Here is a 16,847-nt window from a genome sequence, read left to right as displayed (position 1 = left end):
TCTTTAGCAGGCAATTTAATCTCTCTCAGAGGCCTCAGTTTCTTCTGGTATGAAATAATGACTGCAATCTTACTCACAACTTCGAAGAAACAAAATAAAGGTATCCTCTGAACTCTGGAGGAAGAGATTGGGACTGTGGTTGATTTGAAGATTAGCACTGAGGATTTCAAACCACTTGGAATCTCTACTATTTTTAAGGGAAACAGTGAAGGCTACGAACAGGGTGCCCCTGGAACTGTGGATGAAATAATTTAATGACAAACATAAGACTACAAAGCTGGTTGGCCCATTTGTAGCAAGAGTGCTATTCTCACCTAGGGGATGACATTTCTTTCTATGTTTCATTCTCAGATTCCACCAAATTCTCAGTACTGGGGCTCTATTTTATGGTTGTGTATCTCTCATGGTGGTTAATCCCAGTGCTACTCTGACTTCAGTACCCAGTAAGTGCCCATTCATTGATGAAGAAAAGGAAGAGATATGGAACTATGAATAAGAGGCAGTGGAGCAAGACTTTGGAAGGAATAAAAGAATTACCAAAGGAACTCATGCTTATTTCATGAGATCATTGCCTTCTAAATCATAAAATTGTATTTTTGGTATTCTGATTATAGTTATCAACACAAGAGAACAACTACTACTACAGTTAGGTTATAGGTGTCTGACTCTTCCATCGAAGTCAATGGCTCAATAAATTCAGGCTGGAGTTATTATGGAGTGACATGACTAAGTCTACCTACCTTAAACAAAGGGCTTTGTGACAACCTGACCCTGTCTCCTGTTTCTCTTAAGAGTTTGTGTAGCCTGAGAAAATGTTTACTCCCTGCTTTTCACACAAGCACTAACTGGTTATGATTTTGGCTTCTCTCACTGAGCCAGGGGGCAGAGGTCTTATATCTCCTGGTCTGATGTCCCTATGCCTCCAAAAACAGATGGTACTGCTTCAGAGTTGAGACACATCAGGCCTGGAGTGTATTGTCCCAGTCCCAATGAAAGCAACAAAGTCAGGCTCCAAGAAGCTAAGTTGTTTGCTTCTCTCTTCTTGGAAAAATGACTGAGTATTATAAAAGGAGGCAAAAGGGGATTATTTAGCCAGTGTTTATTTTCATAAGCAATTTCAAAAAGGAGATCTAAGAGAAACTCCTTCAGATCATTGCATTTCATAGTGTAGTGCTTGGCTGCACTTGCACCAAATTCCCCTGGGAATCCTGTGTGCAGATTCTGGCATTCTTCTTTGACCTACTGAATCAACATCTCTTGGATCATAAGAAAATTTAAAGAAAAAGTATTTTGTACATGTCTGCTAGGTTGTTTCCTGAAGCAGATACGAGTTATTGAAAATGAAAAGAACTGACTTGCCATTTTCCTGGTCCACTAGTAGCTCTGTGTTTTTTCAGATCGCTCCTAGTTTGGGGCCTTTAAGGTTTGGCCACACAGGATGCTTACTCCATCCTCAAATACTGCCTCACTCCTGCCTCAGGGTGGAAGATCCCTCCCAATCCTAATCCTTCTTCCACCAGCATCTCAGCACCAGGAGTTTGTAGGCGTCAGAAGGTAGGAAGGCTTGTGAACTATCTCTAGAAAAGACAAATAAGTGGTCAGTGGCCCAAAAGAGCAACATATCTGTTGGCTTGAGAAATCCCAAGACAGCCACCTCAGATCCTAGCTCACACCTTCCTTCATCATTCTGACAGTAGGGAGGCCTGGCGGACCAGCTGGCCGCCAGAACACCATTTCTTTCTATCAGATCTCTTAACTCTTTAATCAGAATAGTTAAAAAGCAATATTTATATTGGAGAGCATCTCATTTTTCATCCCTATGGAGGAAACTTCTGGTTTCCCTGGGGAAAAGTATGAACTTGCAGCATGGGCCTGGCCTCACTGCAGATTAGGCAACAAAACCCCATTTTATTTGCTTGTTTATTTTGGGTCAGAGAAAGCAGGAGTGAAATAGGAAGAGGAACACTGGGATGTAAAGAATCCCACAATCTTTGGACCAAAGTGCTTAATTCTGCTTTTCTTTCCTTAAGGAGCTGAAGGAATAAAAGTCATACACCTGTGCCCCAGCTCTGGGTTGCGGGAGACAAAGCCAGTGCACTCCGTGCAGTTGACGTTTAAACTCTCAGAACTGCAGCAGCATCCAAATGTATAGAGAAGATGGAACATTTTAGGATAAGGGAGGGACCGAAGAAATGTATTTATGACCAGAAAAGGTGAATGGATCTTCCATTACCAGCTCTGGGCCGGCAGTGGCGCGGTCGGCGGGCGGCACGTCTAAGGCCCCTTGCGCCCGCCGGTGCGCACGCTTCCCCTCGGTCTCGGCTCAGTGCCTCAGGTGCCTCGGCCCCCAGCCGAACTTCTCTGGGACAGCCCCGCAGCCTCCCCTCCCCTTGGCACCGCTTGGCTGTAACTTTGCGCAGCTTCTTTGCTCGCCGGGCCGGTTGCTGGGAGGTGCAGCGGGCAGTGGCGGCTCCCGCTGCGCAGCTGGGGGAGGAGAGGAGCCTGGGTCGGGCCGGGAGGCGGCGAGGGGCTCTCGCTTCTGTGAGTTCTGCCGGTGGGGGGCCAAGGAGGGCTGTCGGCTCGGAGGAGGCGGCCGGGGAGGGGTGATGCTGGTGTTAAATGTGGCTGCGCAGCTCCCCGGGGAGCTGCCTGAAAGGAGAGCGCGCTCACCAGCTGACAGCGCGTGCTCCGCTCCAGACGCTGCGCACCGCGGCCAGGAGCCTCTGCCAGCCCCTCTATTGTCAGCCGGCCTCTAATTAAGAAACACTCACATTACGGCAAACCACCCCCACGCTTCTTGGTTCCTGTCCTTTTCTTTATCTTCTCCCGACTTCTCGTCGGCTGCCCAAAATTTAACCCATTCTCCGCTATGTTTGCCTTTTGTTGTTCGGGGCCTAGCAGAAAGGCAGGGGGAGCCCAGTGGTTGGCGTCTGGGGCCCTGTCAGCCTAGGATGAGGGTGGTTGGCCAGAGGAGTCAACAACAGCGAGGAAAACCTACGCTTTTGCTATATATATCCAGCCCCCACCCCCAATCTTCCGCCCCTTCTCACAAAACAAACTGCAAGTAAATCCAGCGACTGGAGGTTGTCCCTAAACTCACCGGTACGCACTTGCTGGTTTCTCGGATTTCCAATGGACAAGTGTAAGTTGCAATTGACAAATGGCTCTGCACTTTTGTTTCCAATTCTAACTGGGGTTTGGAACAGCCAAGAAGAAGTTGATTGTTTCTTGAACTTTAAAGAGTACAAAGAAGAGAAATCATTACAAGATGCCCTTTGATAAAAGACCCCTTACTTGGTTCAGGTTTAGATGTCTAAAATCAATAGACAGGCCTAATGAACGCATTGGTCCTGCAGTGGTTAAGATTAAGTAAATTAACTCCCCCTTTTTCTGGTCAAGACCCCCCAGTTAGCAATGTTCCAAACAGAACACACTTAAACTTGTCAGTTGCCAAAAATAATCTCCCTTCAGCTTTCAGTGAAATACATATGTTTCCCAAAGAGTGGTGAGCCAAAACCCTCCACAAATAAAAGCGGTGGTGGGTAGAAGGCAAAGACAGAATATAAAGCAAGTTGCTTAAAGTATATAAAACCCTAGAAAGCACCAGCAGTGTCGCAAAAGACTAACCCGATTTATCTATCTTCATTACTTTAAGAAATGCTGCCTCTTTGTTTGTTTGGGTGATATTAAGCATGCTTAACTTGCACACATAGTTGATTCCTTTGCTAGTATCTTGGATACTTGGATCTGACTTTGGAAGGTAGAAGCTAATTGCTAATAATGGAGAGAAAGGAACCAGTCAGCATGGTAGGAGTGGTCTGGCATATGGGGAATGAGTGCTCAGAAATACTCAATATTCAAGTTTCCAAAATATTAATGAGATTATAGCAACCTGCAGCTCTACGTTACAGCTTGTTAATGGAGTGTAAGAGAGCGAGCTGCCAAACGTTTGTTATGCAAACTCCAGAGCAGAACCTTAAAATGGAAATGTGATTGTACATCTCTTTCAAAGAAATGCCAGCATAAGAAGAAAGAAATAGAATGAAGTAAAGAAAAGAGGTTAAGGTCTTCATTTGAACTTTGAACACTTCATTTGCCACAAGGGGATTTGGCTTTTTGTGCATGTTTTGATGGGTTAGAAGAATTCATCCACACTTTCAATCAGTATGATACAGAATTTCCAATCTGATATTCAGTTTGTTTGTTTTTTTCACGAGAAGAAATGTCAAGGGACTTCCTTAAGGGAAGTGGACGTTATCTCCAATTCGTATATAATGCCACTAACATTTAAAAGTGAAACATCTGATTATTATTGTGGTACAAGAAGGAAAAAAAAAACACCCTCTGAACATGTGCATAGTTGTAGCTCCTATCCACAAATTTTCAAAAATTTGTGGGTGTAGGGACCTCGTGGATGGGAGTAGTAAGATCCAGTTCCGGAAATTGACACTTTCTGTCTGTGTAATTCAGAGGCAGTCAGGGGCAGGGACATTCATAAAAGATGGCCAAGGTGGTTCCTCTTGTCATTTCTGTTTTAAAATTTCTACGAGTCCATGAAAAGAAAAAGAAATAACTTTGGAAGAGTCTTTTTCCTCTGGTTAACACAAAATGAACAAAGATTTTTGAAAATGAAATATAGTTTTCTTGGAGGAAAAAAACCATCACAACTTTATTTTTCTTGGTCCTGTCCTCCCCCTCCTCAGATTCTTTACAGGTAAAAGCATCCTCCAGCCTCTTCTCTCCCCGCCCCCGCCACGCACGCGGACAAACCAAGCCAAAGCACTATAAAAATACGCGTGGGTTCATCCTGCAGGGTTGCTGTCTGCTTATTGAGAGCGAAAGGGAAATGTGTCAGCAGCAATAGCTTGATTTATTCAGCAGCCAGAAGATTCCTGATGTTTATCGCGAGCGCGGCAAACTCGGTGGGTGCAAAAGGTTATCTCAGGGCCAGGTGCATTGTTTCTGCTCCTGGAAAGTGTGTCTAGCCGCCGCCCACCGCTCCCGGAGAGCTGGCGGAGGCTTTCTTTGGCTTCCCTGGATCTTAGGCTTCGGCTTAAAGCCATGGATATGCCCAGGTGGTCCGCTAAAAGGTGCTGCTGAAGTTCTGTATCTTAGACCAGAACTCTGTCCCTCGCGCATCACTTTTTCTGCACCTAGTTTAGGGCGCTCTCTCCTCTTTTCAAGGTGCTGCGAGGAAGGGAGATGCCAGGAGCGACTGAAACAATAACCATTTCTCGCTTTCTGTCCCCTCTTCCTTGCTCTGGAAATTTGTTATCCCAATGAAGACAAGGAATAGAAAAGATTTGGTTTAAAATCAACCTCCCCAATTCAGCGGTGTTCATCCAGTGGAACGTCGCCCCCGTCTTCACTTTCACGTTTGCAAAATACATTTTTAAAATTCCGCTTTCTATTCTTGCCCCCCCCCCCCCACTGTATTAGCTTTTTCAAAATGTTATGGTCCTGAGACCCAGAACAGGCTATTTCTTAGTGAGAACCCTGGCGTGAGAGATGGTGGGCACCGTTTAATTTTTGCAACTGACAATAAATGTAGTTAAATGCTTTCTACATAGTTACTAATTCGGAAGGTCAAAATAAAAGCAAGCATTATCACCGACACTGGGAGAAGCAGAAACGATTGTAAAGAAAAAATGAGTGGTGGTCAACAATTTCCTAGGAATAGTGCAGGCTTCTAATTTTTGAATCAATTAACCTTAACCGCTTTCCCTCAAGTTCTTTTCCATTGTTCCCTCTTTACCTTCAAACTTCCCTCCCCCCAGAAAGAGGGAAGGAAGAAGGGAGAGAGGGTGAGAGAGCAAAGGGAGGGAGAGAGAGAGAATGGGCTTGTGCTGTGAATTTGACATTAACAAGAAAAGCTTGCAGCTTGGCTAAGGTTTTTATGAAGTGGAAATAGGTAACCCTGGTGAAGTTCACTACTCCCGGTGAAATCCTAGGAGACCTGAAACACGTGCCTTCCCTTGCAGAGGTGGTTGGGGCCAGGAGAGAGAAAGACTGGAAAGATCATGACTATCCAAGGGCAATACTGTTGCAAATTCGGGAGAAGTTTTATTTCACAATTTAATTGACGAGCGCTTTTGTGCCCTTAGGGTTTCTGGTCCTACTTCAAGATATAAGGTGTATAACAGAATTTTCTTCAAAACTCTTAGATCGCAGAAATTCGCATTTAATAGAAGACAGTTCCAGTCTGCAAGGTTATTTTTAAGCTGTTTTCAATGCTTATATTAGAATGGAATAACTGACAAATAAAAGTTATTTTAAAGTTTATTTTATCATTTGCAAAAGGAAATACATAAAACAATGGCAATGGCTTTGCTAACTTAAAATAAAATGATCTCAAGTAGAAAACGTAAAAAATGAATCAAGGTAAGTAGAAATGGTAGCAAACACTCGATAATAAATAAGTTTTCTAACATTAACAAAGCAAAAATAAAATTGACCAAATACTTTTGACACTACTGGATATGCTTTTTTAATTTAATTTTTTTTAAAAACAAACATTTGCAAAGAGCTTAAGGATAATAAGTGGCCGTGTTTAAAAAAACAAAACTGGTCTGCAATTGGCAGTTGAGTTTGTCCCGGAGCCGCGACAGTCGCGGCTGATAAAGTGCGTGCGCCAAGTTTCCTAACAGACGCCAACTTCCTCGCGATCCGATATACATACTGGGTATGTCTATACAATATGCAAACTTCAGTTCCCCGTTTTCGAACAATTCCATAGTCAAAAGTTATTCACTTTGGAAGTCTTAACTTTGAGTTTCATAATGCATTTTGGGAAACAATTTAGGAATACTAACTCTCCCACACGTGAGTGCGCGCAACACACAGGGATGGATGCCCAGGGCATACAATAAATTAAACACAAACCAGCGATAGAGAAGATGCGACGTTTTAGCAGCGTATTGGCAGCAGGGAAGTAGAATAATGATGCCATATATAGGTATATATAATTAATTATACCTTATCTATCTATAGGGGGAGCAGAAGGTGGGAGGGAAAAACACAACTTTAACAACAAGTTTTCATCAAACAATATTGGACGATGGGAAGCTCGGAATAGCGGCGGCTTTTGCAAACCATCCAATGTAGCTGCCATCTGAAGCCAAGTCGTTGCTAAACAACGACCGTCGCTGAGCAAAAATTAAAAGGGCGCGGGGATCTTTAACCGCGGGGCTTCCCGCGCACTGGGAAAGGGCGATTTTGTATCTGTCTGTTTTCAGGGTTTCTGTCACCTTCCTAACTTGCCTCGTCTGAGTCACTGTAATGGGAATGGGGGGAAAACTCCCCGTCGCTTCTGTGAGACCGGGGCGAAGTTTTGCTACTTTCCTCCGGCACCGGCTGCAGGATGCCCCCGGGCAGCGAAGGAGACAGGTTCTTTTGCGCCATCATCGCCGTCAGGGCGCTGTCCTCGAAAGTTGAGAAGTGCAAAGCGTCCAGCTGCACGGAGTATCCTCCCGCCGAGGCTGGCGCCGAAAAGCGAGTCCGACAACTTCCAGGCGGGGTGGGCCGCTGGCCCGCTCCGGGGGCCGGCTGTGCCCCCGCCGCAGTCGCGGTGCCCGCACCGCCTTCGTAGGGCGCGGCGGCACGAAGGTGGTGGTGGTCGCTTTTGCAAGACGCTGGCGGCGGCGGCGGCTGCTCCCCGCCGCTGGGCGTTTGCAGCAGCTCGGACAAGGCGTTGATGTAGATCTGGGCCATCTGCAGGGTCTCGTACTTGGAGAGCTTCTTGTCGTTGTTGAAGGACGGGATAACGTTGCGCAGCTGGTCGAAGGCGTGGTTCAGCCCGTGCATCCTGCGTCGCTCCCTGGCGTTGGCCGCCAGCCGCCTTTGCTTCTGGACCCCGTTCACCTGTTTGCTGGAAGGGGCGCGCTGGCGGCTGCAGCCCAGCTCATCGACCACCACCCCGCCTTTCAGCTTGCACAGCTGTTCCCGCACTTTCACCGGGCCGGGACTCTTGCTACTGCTGCCGCCAACGCCGCCGCTTCTCCTCCCCAGCTCCCCCCGGCTGTCCACCTCCTCCCGGGGCGCCGCGGCCTCGGAGGCACCCAGCTCGGGGGAATGCAGCAGGTACTGGGCGGCGCGTGCCGTGCAGATGCCCTGCAAAGTGGGAGCCAGCCAGGCGCGTGGGTCGGTGCTGTCCAGGAGGGACAGCTCGGCCGGGTAGACGGGATGCTCTCTCGTCTGCAGGGTCGCGGGTGGCTGTGGCGGCTGCGGGAGGTGGTGAGGCTGGGGATGGCGATGGTGGGCCCCTAACTCCTTCACTTCAGCCCACTCTTCTATGTGCAGCAGGCGGGACATTGCACCGTAGAGGCTCGGAGGCGCGGGGTCGGAGGAGGCACTGGCAAAGCAGCTCAACCACAACAAAAAAGCCCTTCCCGGGTCTCGGCTGCAATGTCTTATTTTTGTTCTCCTCGACCCTCCCCCACCCACTCGGAGATCACACACCGGGTCGCGTGCAACGAAGCTTCTCCGGTTGCTGAAGGCGCTGCGCCCCTTTAAAAAGCGGCACGCGCCAGTGTGGCTCCCCCCCGCTCCTCTCCCAGCCCCCTCCTCGCGCCGGTCGCGTGTCTGCCCAGCCAATGGAGGGCGCGGGCAGGCGCGTGCGAGCAGCCAATCAAAGAGTTTTTACACCCGGCGAAAAGTTCCTGCGTCCTCGGACCGCGGCGCCAGCCCTCCCCGCCCCCGCCCTCCGGTCTTCAGGTTCGTTAAATTCATATGTTAATTGCCGGCTGTAATTCGACCCCGGTGGGGTGTCGCCCCTCCGGAGGCTGGGCTGCGTGGACGGGCTAGGAGCGGGCTCAGGGTGACAGCCCGGCGGCTTCGGTTAGACGTGCGCGGCCCGCGGCTGCGGGCGAGGCTGGAGGCGCCCGCGCGGGGGGAAGCGCTCCTGCCTTTCGCTGCCTCCGAGCTGGGATCGCCGCTCCCACTGTTTGGGACGTTTACAGTCTCCCATCTGTACTATAAATGTACACATGGGTGACATGTCTGCATGTACTACGTGTCATGGGCATGGAGATGTGCAGTTGCTAAGTGGTGTAGAACAGTTAAAATCAGTGTTAGAATTAAAAATGAAACCGCCTCCTAATACGTTTCTCAGGCTTCACCTCTCGCCCTGGATCGACTTCATGTAATCTTTTCTTAATGCAAAGTAGAACCGTGGCACGGCTGTGGAACTCGCCGAGTTCCCGGCGCCTCAGTCCCCTCCGCGCCCCTCTCCCAGCACCCTGCGGCCAACTAGTACGGTTTCTGCGGAAAACACACTTCTGAGTCGTTTTAGGGCCGGGCTGTCTTACACCGTCCATACCCCGTCAGGGCGCCTTGCCAGGTGCGGGGCCTGGGGAGGGAAAGGAGCGCGCACGGCGCCCGCGCTCCCCGCGACTCCGAACGCGTCCAAGGGCCAGAGCGCGCAGCCGCCCGCCCCTCCGCTTCAGGGGCCCGGGCCAGCGCGGCGTGGGGCGTCTCCCCCCCCTCCGAAGCCGCACCTCCCCGCCCCCTGCGTGGGGTGGGGTGTGCCCTCCCCCGGGATTCCCTCCCTTCCCGCCCTTCCCGCCCGTCCCCTCTCCTCCTGCCCCGGCCGGAGCGCGAAAGCCCGAGAGGTCCCGCTCCAAGCTGGACCTTTCTGCTGGGCGAGCGCCTCAGCCCCATGCTAGTAGCCGCGTCTCCCGCACCCACAGCGAAGAGCCAGTGAGGGGCACCCCGGCCTGGGCACGCCCCGGCTTGCGCCCGACCGCCGCGCCACCTGCGGGCACTCGGTCAGGGACCCAGGAGTGGGACCCGGCCGGCGGGTGCTAGTTCAGCGCTCTACTGCATCGGTGGCCCCGGTGGGCGTAGGAGTCTCTTCCTCCAGGGAAGATGGAGAGAAGAGCCGGCAGAGAGCATTCTGGAACAAGACACCACTGTGCCCAGAATCGACTGAAAGTTGTTCTCGCTAGTATTCGCAGGGACTTGATCCAACCTGCCATTTAGAACACCTTGGACAAAAGAATCTCTGGGACTGGAGGTTATATACATATGTATTCTATATTCATATTCATATTCTATGGTATATTCTACCTATGTAGTCTATACCAGCGATTGTCAACCAGTGTGCCAGAAGAATTTTTAAAACATGCAATACCTGACTGTTCAGTCAGGGGCACTAACCTTTTTTCCCTTAGATTGTAAAAAAAAAAAAAAAAAAAAAGATACTAACCAACCCAACAATTGCCATCTGGTGTGAATGATCAAAATTATACTTGTTTTTTTGGCAGATCAGAAAATGTTTTGTGTGTATGTGCTGCAGAAAATTAGTAATTAGTTTATGTGTGCCATGAGATGACAGAGATTGAAAATCGCTGTTCTGTACTATATAGTATATTCTACCCTTCTATACCTTTATGAAGATATAGATAATCTCCATAAAGGCATAAAGCTGTGGTAGACTAGAGTGCTAAAATGGTACTTAATACATCATTCTTCACCAGTCTTTCCTTCAGCCTGCCTTGTCTGTTTGCTCGGGTATAGGGACAGGCCTGGGCCTTCCCACCTTAAGAGCCAGAAAGGTCAGAGCTGGATTCTTATGTAAATATTTAGGTTCTGCTGTAAATAAATACATTAAATAAGAAGAACAGAAACAAAAGCAAAACCAGAAAAACTCAAACCTAATATGAAAAACATTTGTTGAGAATAAAGCAAAGGTGACTAGGAAAAGTCATCTAATTATTTTGGGGGGAGAAAATTCTCCAGTTTTAGGGTGATTGGAATGAGTACTATTGGAATCAACTAATGAAGCTATTTCTTTAAATAGTGCAACTATGTAAAATGTGCTACTTCAAAAAATAATTGCTGATGGTAGTGGGTACCAAATGGCGACTTTTAGAAAAATGATTAACCATCTTCTACATATGTATGGCAGTTAAACAGCTAGAACCTGGAAGTATCAACTTTTCATATTATATTTATTCCTCATACATGACTTTTCCCAGCTGAATCAGCTGGAACTTACTCCTGGAATTCTTCCACTTAATGTCACTATCAAATATATATGCCCAAATTTTCCTGGGCTTGCATCATCCAGACTTTTTGTCTGTATTTTCGATTTGACTGCATAACTGCCAAATACTCATTTTCCTCTGAGTTTGAACAGTTTTATGGGCTGTAGCCAAATATTTGCTGAATACATGGAATATTGATCCTAATTTGCCAGCTTTATAGATAATCATTAGTACAATTACTACTGTTTTGAAACAAGTCTCAATTTTGGGGTAATTTAGAGTGTCCCCAAAATGTGAGAGACAGTAAGATTTTTCTGTAGTTTGAGGTGAAATACATTTCTTCTGCCCTTAGAATAAACAGAAAGCTATTTTTCTTTGCCCTCCCCTCCCTTTCCTTTTATGGTGATTGGAGGGGAGGAATAAAGGAAGTGCTCAAAGAATGATGGAGACTCGACAAAAGACCACAGGAGCCTACTTGAAGCAGCTTCCACTGGCCAAACATAGGACAATTTTTTTAGCATCAAAATATGTAATGATAGCAACAGATTATCTACATTGAGAAATAAAGGAATCTATTAATCCTTAATAATATAACAGAATAAATGAATATATTGATGGTTTGATAAATACCTTGTTACAAAATATGCATTGATCACACATGAAAGAAGATTGACTCTACTGCTACAGTGAAGTCTGGCAGACACCAACTTAAGTGGTCTGAGTTAACATTGCCAGCAATGGGGCATATCAAATGTATGTGCCATTTGTTAGGATGCAGAAAACACAGCATCACTTCTGTGATACTCCTGCCAAAGATGCATATACTGAATCCAATCAAGAGAAAGCATCAAACCAACCCAAACTGCGGGGCTTTCTAGAAAATAGCTAGCCTACTGTCTTTAAACTGTCAAAATAGTGAAAGGCAAAGTCTCAGGAACTATTCCAGGCTCGTGGAGGGTAAAGAGACGTAATAAATCTGATGCCTGATCTAAACTGCTTCCTTTTCTAATAAAGAGCATCATTGGGACAATTGAGAAAACTTGAATGGTGCCTGGGAAATAGATGGTGGCGGTTAATTTCCTGATTTTGGTGGTTTCCTTGTGGTTATGAAAGAGAGGAGAATGTTCTTAGGGATTACTCGCTAAAGAACTTGGGGATGATGGAGCAGCTTACTCTGAAATGGTTTAGTGAAAAGGTTCTTTGTATTGTGCTTACAACTTTTCTGTAAGTATGAGATTGTCTTGAATAAAACGTAAAGAAACCAAACCGAAGGACATATTTACTTTGTCCTTTACAAGCTTAGAGTTACTAATAATTCAGGTCAGTCCAAGCATGATACCTAGTATGCTGAGGCCTGTAGTTATTGCTGAAACTTTACGTTAAGCTGTGCCTCTCAGGGGTCTGTGTTGCTCAACAAGAGGTTGGGCCCCATAAGAGTAGGAAAAAGAAGCAGATGATCCTGTGCCCAGGAGACAGGGACTATCCAAAGTGGCTCTGCAGAAGTTCTCAGCGGTGATTCATGGGGATGGGGTCCTGAAGCCTGAATTTTGGACTCTTCCTAGGGCAGGGCACCATGGAGGATTCTGACAGGAAATTACTTGGTCCACACTTAATTTGGAGGGAACCTCTGCAGGACATTTAGGGGGCCTGCAAGCAAGGGCCTGGAGCCACTTGGTGGCCCTGGGTAGAAAATAAATAAATAAATAAATAAATAAATAAATAAATTAATTAATTAATTAATTTAAAAAATTTGCTCTGCTTAGCTATGGTAGAGTAGGTTTATGCTAATGGATTTATGAATTCTCAGGTTTTAATGACTAGTCCGCTCACAAGAACTCAAAGAATATTTCTCCAGGGGTGCCAAAAATTGAATATTAATATGAAATACATTCTCTTACAGGTTACTTAAAATATAAATGTCCAAGTTATGATGAATTTTTCTAAGCAGTGGCTTATTTTCAACTTGGAAGCGTATCAAGTCACTCTATCCATGAACCAGGCCCCAGTTTTTCCTTTTCTGTTAGCTGTTCCTTCTCTGTTAGCTGCTCACCAAAGGTGAGGCATTGATATAACCAAGTAGTGTAAAGTCTGGGACACCTGCTCATGGAAGTTGCTTATGCTTTGTTGGACCTGCTTGGGTCTGAGGATCCAGAATGTACCACTTCCACAATATGAGGGATTGCTATTTTGCCCCCCACCCTGCCCCTTATGACTTGATGTGATATACAGATAAAGGTGAGTGGTTCCTGCTGTGTAGTCACTTAATATCCCTTGGTTAGGAGTCCAGTCTCCACTAAGGCCCAGTAACATGCCATAATCTGCTTTTGGGATGGTGACCAGTTCGCTGCTGCAGATGGCATAGCCTTGCTCCAAATTCTTAGGGGTCAGTGCTGTGGCTCTTCTATTGGAACTTGCAAAAGACTCTAAATGCAGCCTTATGGTCCACAAGTACCTCTAGCATCATGGGATTGGCTGAATCATAGATCTAAGGGGCAAGGATGCTTGCTCTATAGCTTAAATTTGCTTCAAAGCCATACTCAAAATTAGTTGCTGTCTGAGTCAACTGATAAGTAAGTCAGAGCAATATTCCTAAATGTGGCAAGTTCTTTCTCAAAATCCAAAGAGGACTACCAGGCACAATGCTTTTTTCAGTGCCAAAAGGTACAAGGAGTAATAACTTGCCCATTTCTTTGGGGGTGTTTTAGCATGTTACAAACTTCTGGAATCCTAAGCACATCGCAAATTTGGCAGGATTCTGAATATTTGTAGGGTTAATCTCCCACACCCTGCCACATCTGCCTCACAAGGGCATTCCCCAGAAAGCCATTTTCTGCTCCCCTGGTCCAATTAAAATGATATCATCTGCAGAATGGACCACTATGGTGTTCTACAGAAGGTCCTGATGATCAAGGTCCCTTTATCACAAGAATGTTAACATGACCCCAGGTCAAGATTGTGAATGTAGTGTTTCTCATGAAAGTGAATCTGAACTGCTTCTAATCATCCTTCCTGGTAAATTCACCAGATCAAAAGCTGTACAAGAAGTGCAACAGTGGACCCACAGCTGAGATCGGGGCTACCACTTGGCTAGGTTCACAGTAGTCTGCTATTATCTGGCGTGACCCATCTGATTTTTGCAGGTGTCAGACCAGCAAATTAAATAGGGATGTGGTAGGGACACTTCTTTGACATCCAGTGGTGCACACCTTTGAGTGTGACACTAAATCTACGTAGTTCTGTCCAATGTGCAGCATGGTTCTGATATACTATCTTGGAGCAGGGCTCACTTTCAGAGGCTTCCACTTGGCTTCTTCTGCCACTATGGCCTTTAATCCAAGGGTTAGGGAGCAAATATGAGGTTTCTGATAGCTGCTAAGCATATCCATCTAATTTATGTATTTAGGGACTGGAGAAATGACCACAGTCTTGGCACCTATTGGACCTCTATCAGATGAACTTGGGAAGCATTCTATTTATTTGTCCACCTGGCCTTCAAATACTCCCACTGTAATAAAGATCCATGATGACATTTTGGTTCTCCTGACACAGTGTTAGCACATCTTTTTTCCAACAAAAACTTTAATAGCCTGTGTAATTTTCTTTTCCAGGTATATTTCCCAGATAAAACTAGTTTAGGTCTGTTTGCCAAAGGATTGAAAGAATCTTTAGGGGGACTTGGTATCCCTTTCCAATGATTGGCTCAAACTTGCTCAGGTGTAGAAGCTAAAAAAATTTTGGTAAATTTTTATTTTGATGGCTGACATCAATTTTTGGCCTACCTACATCTGGTCTTTTCTGGTTACACAGATCAAGCAATACCCTTGTTATCTACCTGTATTTATTTCCTATAACTATTATAGCAAACGTTGTGGTTAGGGTTATCCAGGGAAACAGAATCAATAGAAGATTCTCTATATATATTTATGTATTTTTTAAAAATCCTCACCTGAGGATATTTTTTCCATTGCTTTTCGGAGAGAGAGATACATCGATGTGAAAAAGACACATCGATTGGTTGCCTCCCTCACGTGCCCCAGCTCCCATTCAGAGATGGAGCCTGCAACCGAGGTACATGCCCTTGGCTGGAATCGAACCCTGGACCCTTTATTCAGTGGGTGGATGCTCTAACCACTGAGCCAAAACAGCTAGGGCTATATATTTATGTAGTTTAAGCAATTGGCTAACAAGGTTGTAGGGGCTGGTAGAGCAGGCCAGCAGGCTGGAGACTCAGGCAGGAGTTAATACTATAGGCTTAAGGCAGATTTTCTTCTCTGGGAAATCTCAATTTTTGCTCTTCAGACCTCCAGCTAATTCAAGGAAGCTCACCTACATTATTGAGGCTAATCGCTTTTACTTAAAGGATTAGAAACTAGTTGTGGATATTAACCACATCTTCAAAACACCTTTACAGAAACACCTAGATTAGGGTTTAATTGAATAACTGGGTACTATAGTTTAGCCAAGTTGATACATATAACTAACCGTCATAACAAACACTAGCAAACACAGTGGCTTAAAACCATACATATTAACTTACAGTTATGGAGGTTAGAGGTTTGAGATCAATCTCACTGGGAACAAATCAAGGTGTTAGTGGGCCATGCTCTTTCTGAAGCCACTAGGGGAGAGAATCCACTTCCTTGCCTTTTGCAGCTTCTAGAGGCCACATGCACGTCTTGACTCATGGCCCTTTTCTCCGTCTTCAAAGCCAGCAGCATTGCATCTTTAAATCAATCTCTCTCTCTCTCTCTTTCAACTCTGCTTCAGTTGTGACACCCCCGTCTCTGCCTCTGCCTCCTGCCTCCCTTACCTTACCTCACTGAGCACACCCAGATAATCCATGATAATCTCCCCACCTCAAGATTCTTAATCCCATTGCAAGTTCCTTTTTGCCAGGTAAGGTAACAAATTTACAGGTTCCGGGGGATAAAAATGTAGACATCTTTGGGGGGATCCATTACTCGTCCTTCACACGACCCATCTATTTTTCCCCTGGAAGCAATGTGGTCTATCAGCTATTGCCACAAATCCCTGGGGGTCAGAGTCCCTGATTTCTGTTCTGGTTTTGCTTCCCAATATAGTGCAGGTATACCTCATTTTACTGTGCTTTGCTTTATTGCACTTCACAGATGTTGCATTTTTTTTTTACAAACTGAAAGCAAGACCTTCCACCAGCAAAAAGATTATGACTAGCTTTATTGCGGTACTTCCTCCCATTGCGGTGGTCTGGAACCAAACTCGCAGTATCTCCAAGGTATGCCTGCAATTACATCCATCTTGCCTCTGACAGTTAAGAGACACCACCTGGACTCTCCTATTCCACAGTCATGCCATCCTGTTGACACCGAGGAGCTCGTTCCATGGCAGCTTTCCTGACTGTACATCCCAGCTTGAAAAGGACAGAGTCACTGAATTTTTTCAACAATGCCAGTGCCGCACCTGAGCACTCTTCTTTTTGATTCAGTGAAGAGAGTTTCTTCTTGGCTCTCCTGGGAAATATAGGCATCTAATGAATTCTCTGGTCTTAAGCATTAAATCTGTTGAAGCATAGCCCCTTCTCTAAGCCTCCTCTCGATTTGAAAACTTTGATAAAGCTTTTGGCATTTCCACCTCATTTACTTCTCCCGAGTTTAAGAAATCCATCCCAGCACAATATTTGGACTTCTAGGACATTAAATCCTGAGTTATGGTAGTGACGCTAGGTATTGCAGAACTTTTGGTAAACAATTCCTGCTTCCACAATAAGAACAGTACTTGTCTAGGTGGGCCATGCTGAAGCTTGACCCTAGCTCTATGCCTACAAACTCTGAGAAAGGTAAAGCAAATCTTGATGGGTGCAGGAATTATCTTGGGAGGCATCTT

General features: G+C 45.9%; 1 protein-coding gene across 1 annotated transcript; it reads right to left on the bottom strand.

Moving 5' to 3' along the window:
- Window positions 1–7,251: 7,251 nt before the first annotated feature.
- Window positions 7,252–8,310, bottom strand: ATOH1 (atonal bHLH transcription factor 1; the record flags this gene model as incomplete). Its single annotated transcript, XM_081150531.1, has 1 exon — window positions 7,252–8,310. One exon carries the CDS (start codon window positions 8,308–8,310, stop codon window positions 7,252–7,254), a length of 1,059 nt encoding a protein of 352 aa, XP_081006657.1.
- Between the last annotated feature and the right edge of the window lie 8,537 nt (window positions 8,311–16,847).

The sequence above is a fragment of the Miniopterus schreibersii genome, assembly GCF_964146895.1.
Source record: "Miniopterus schreibersii genome assembly, chromosome: 1".
Taxonomy (NCBI): domain Eukaryota; kingdom Metazoa; phylum Chordata; class Mammalia; order Chiroptera; family Miniopteridae; genus Miniopterus; species Miniopterus schreibersii.
The sequence above is the reverse complement of the archived record's forward strand: the minus strand, read 5'-3'. Positions and strand labels throughout refer to the sequence as shown.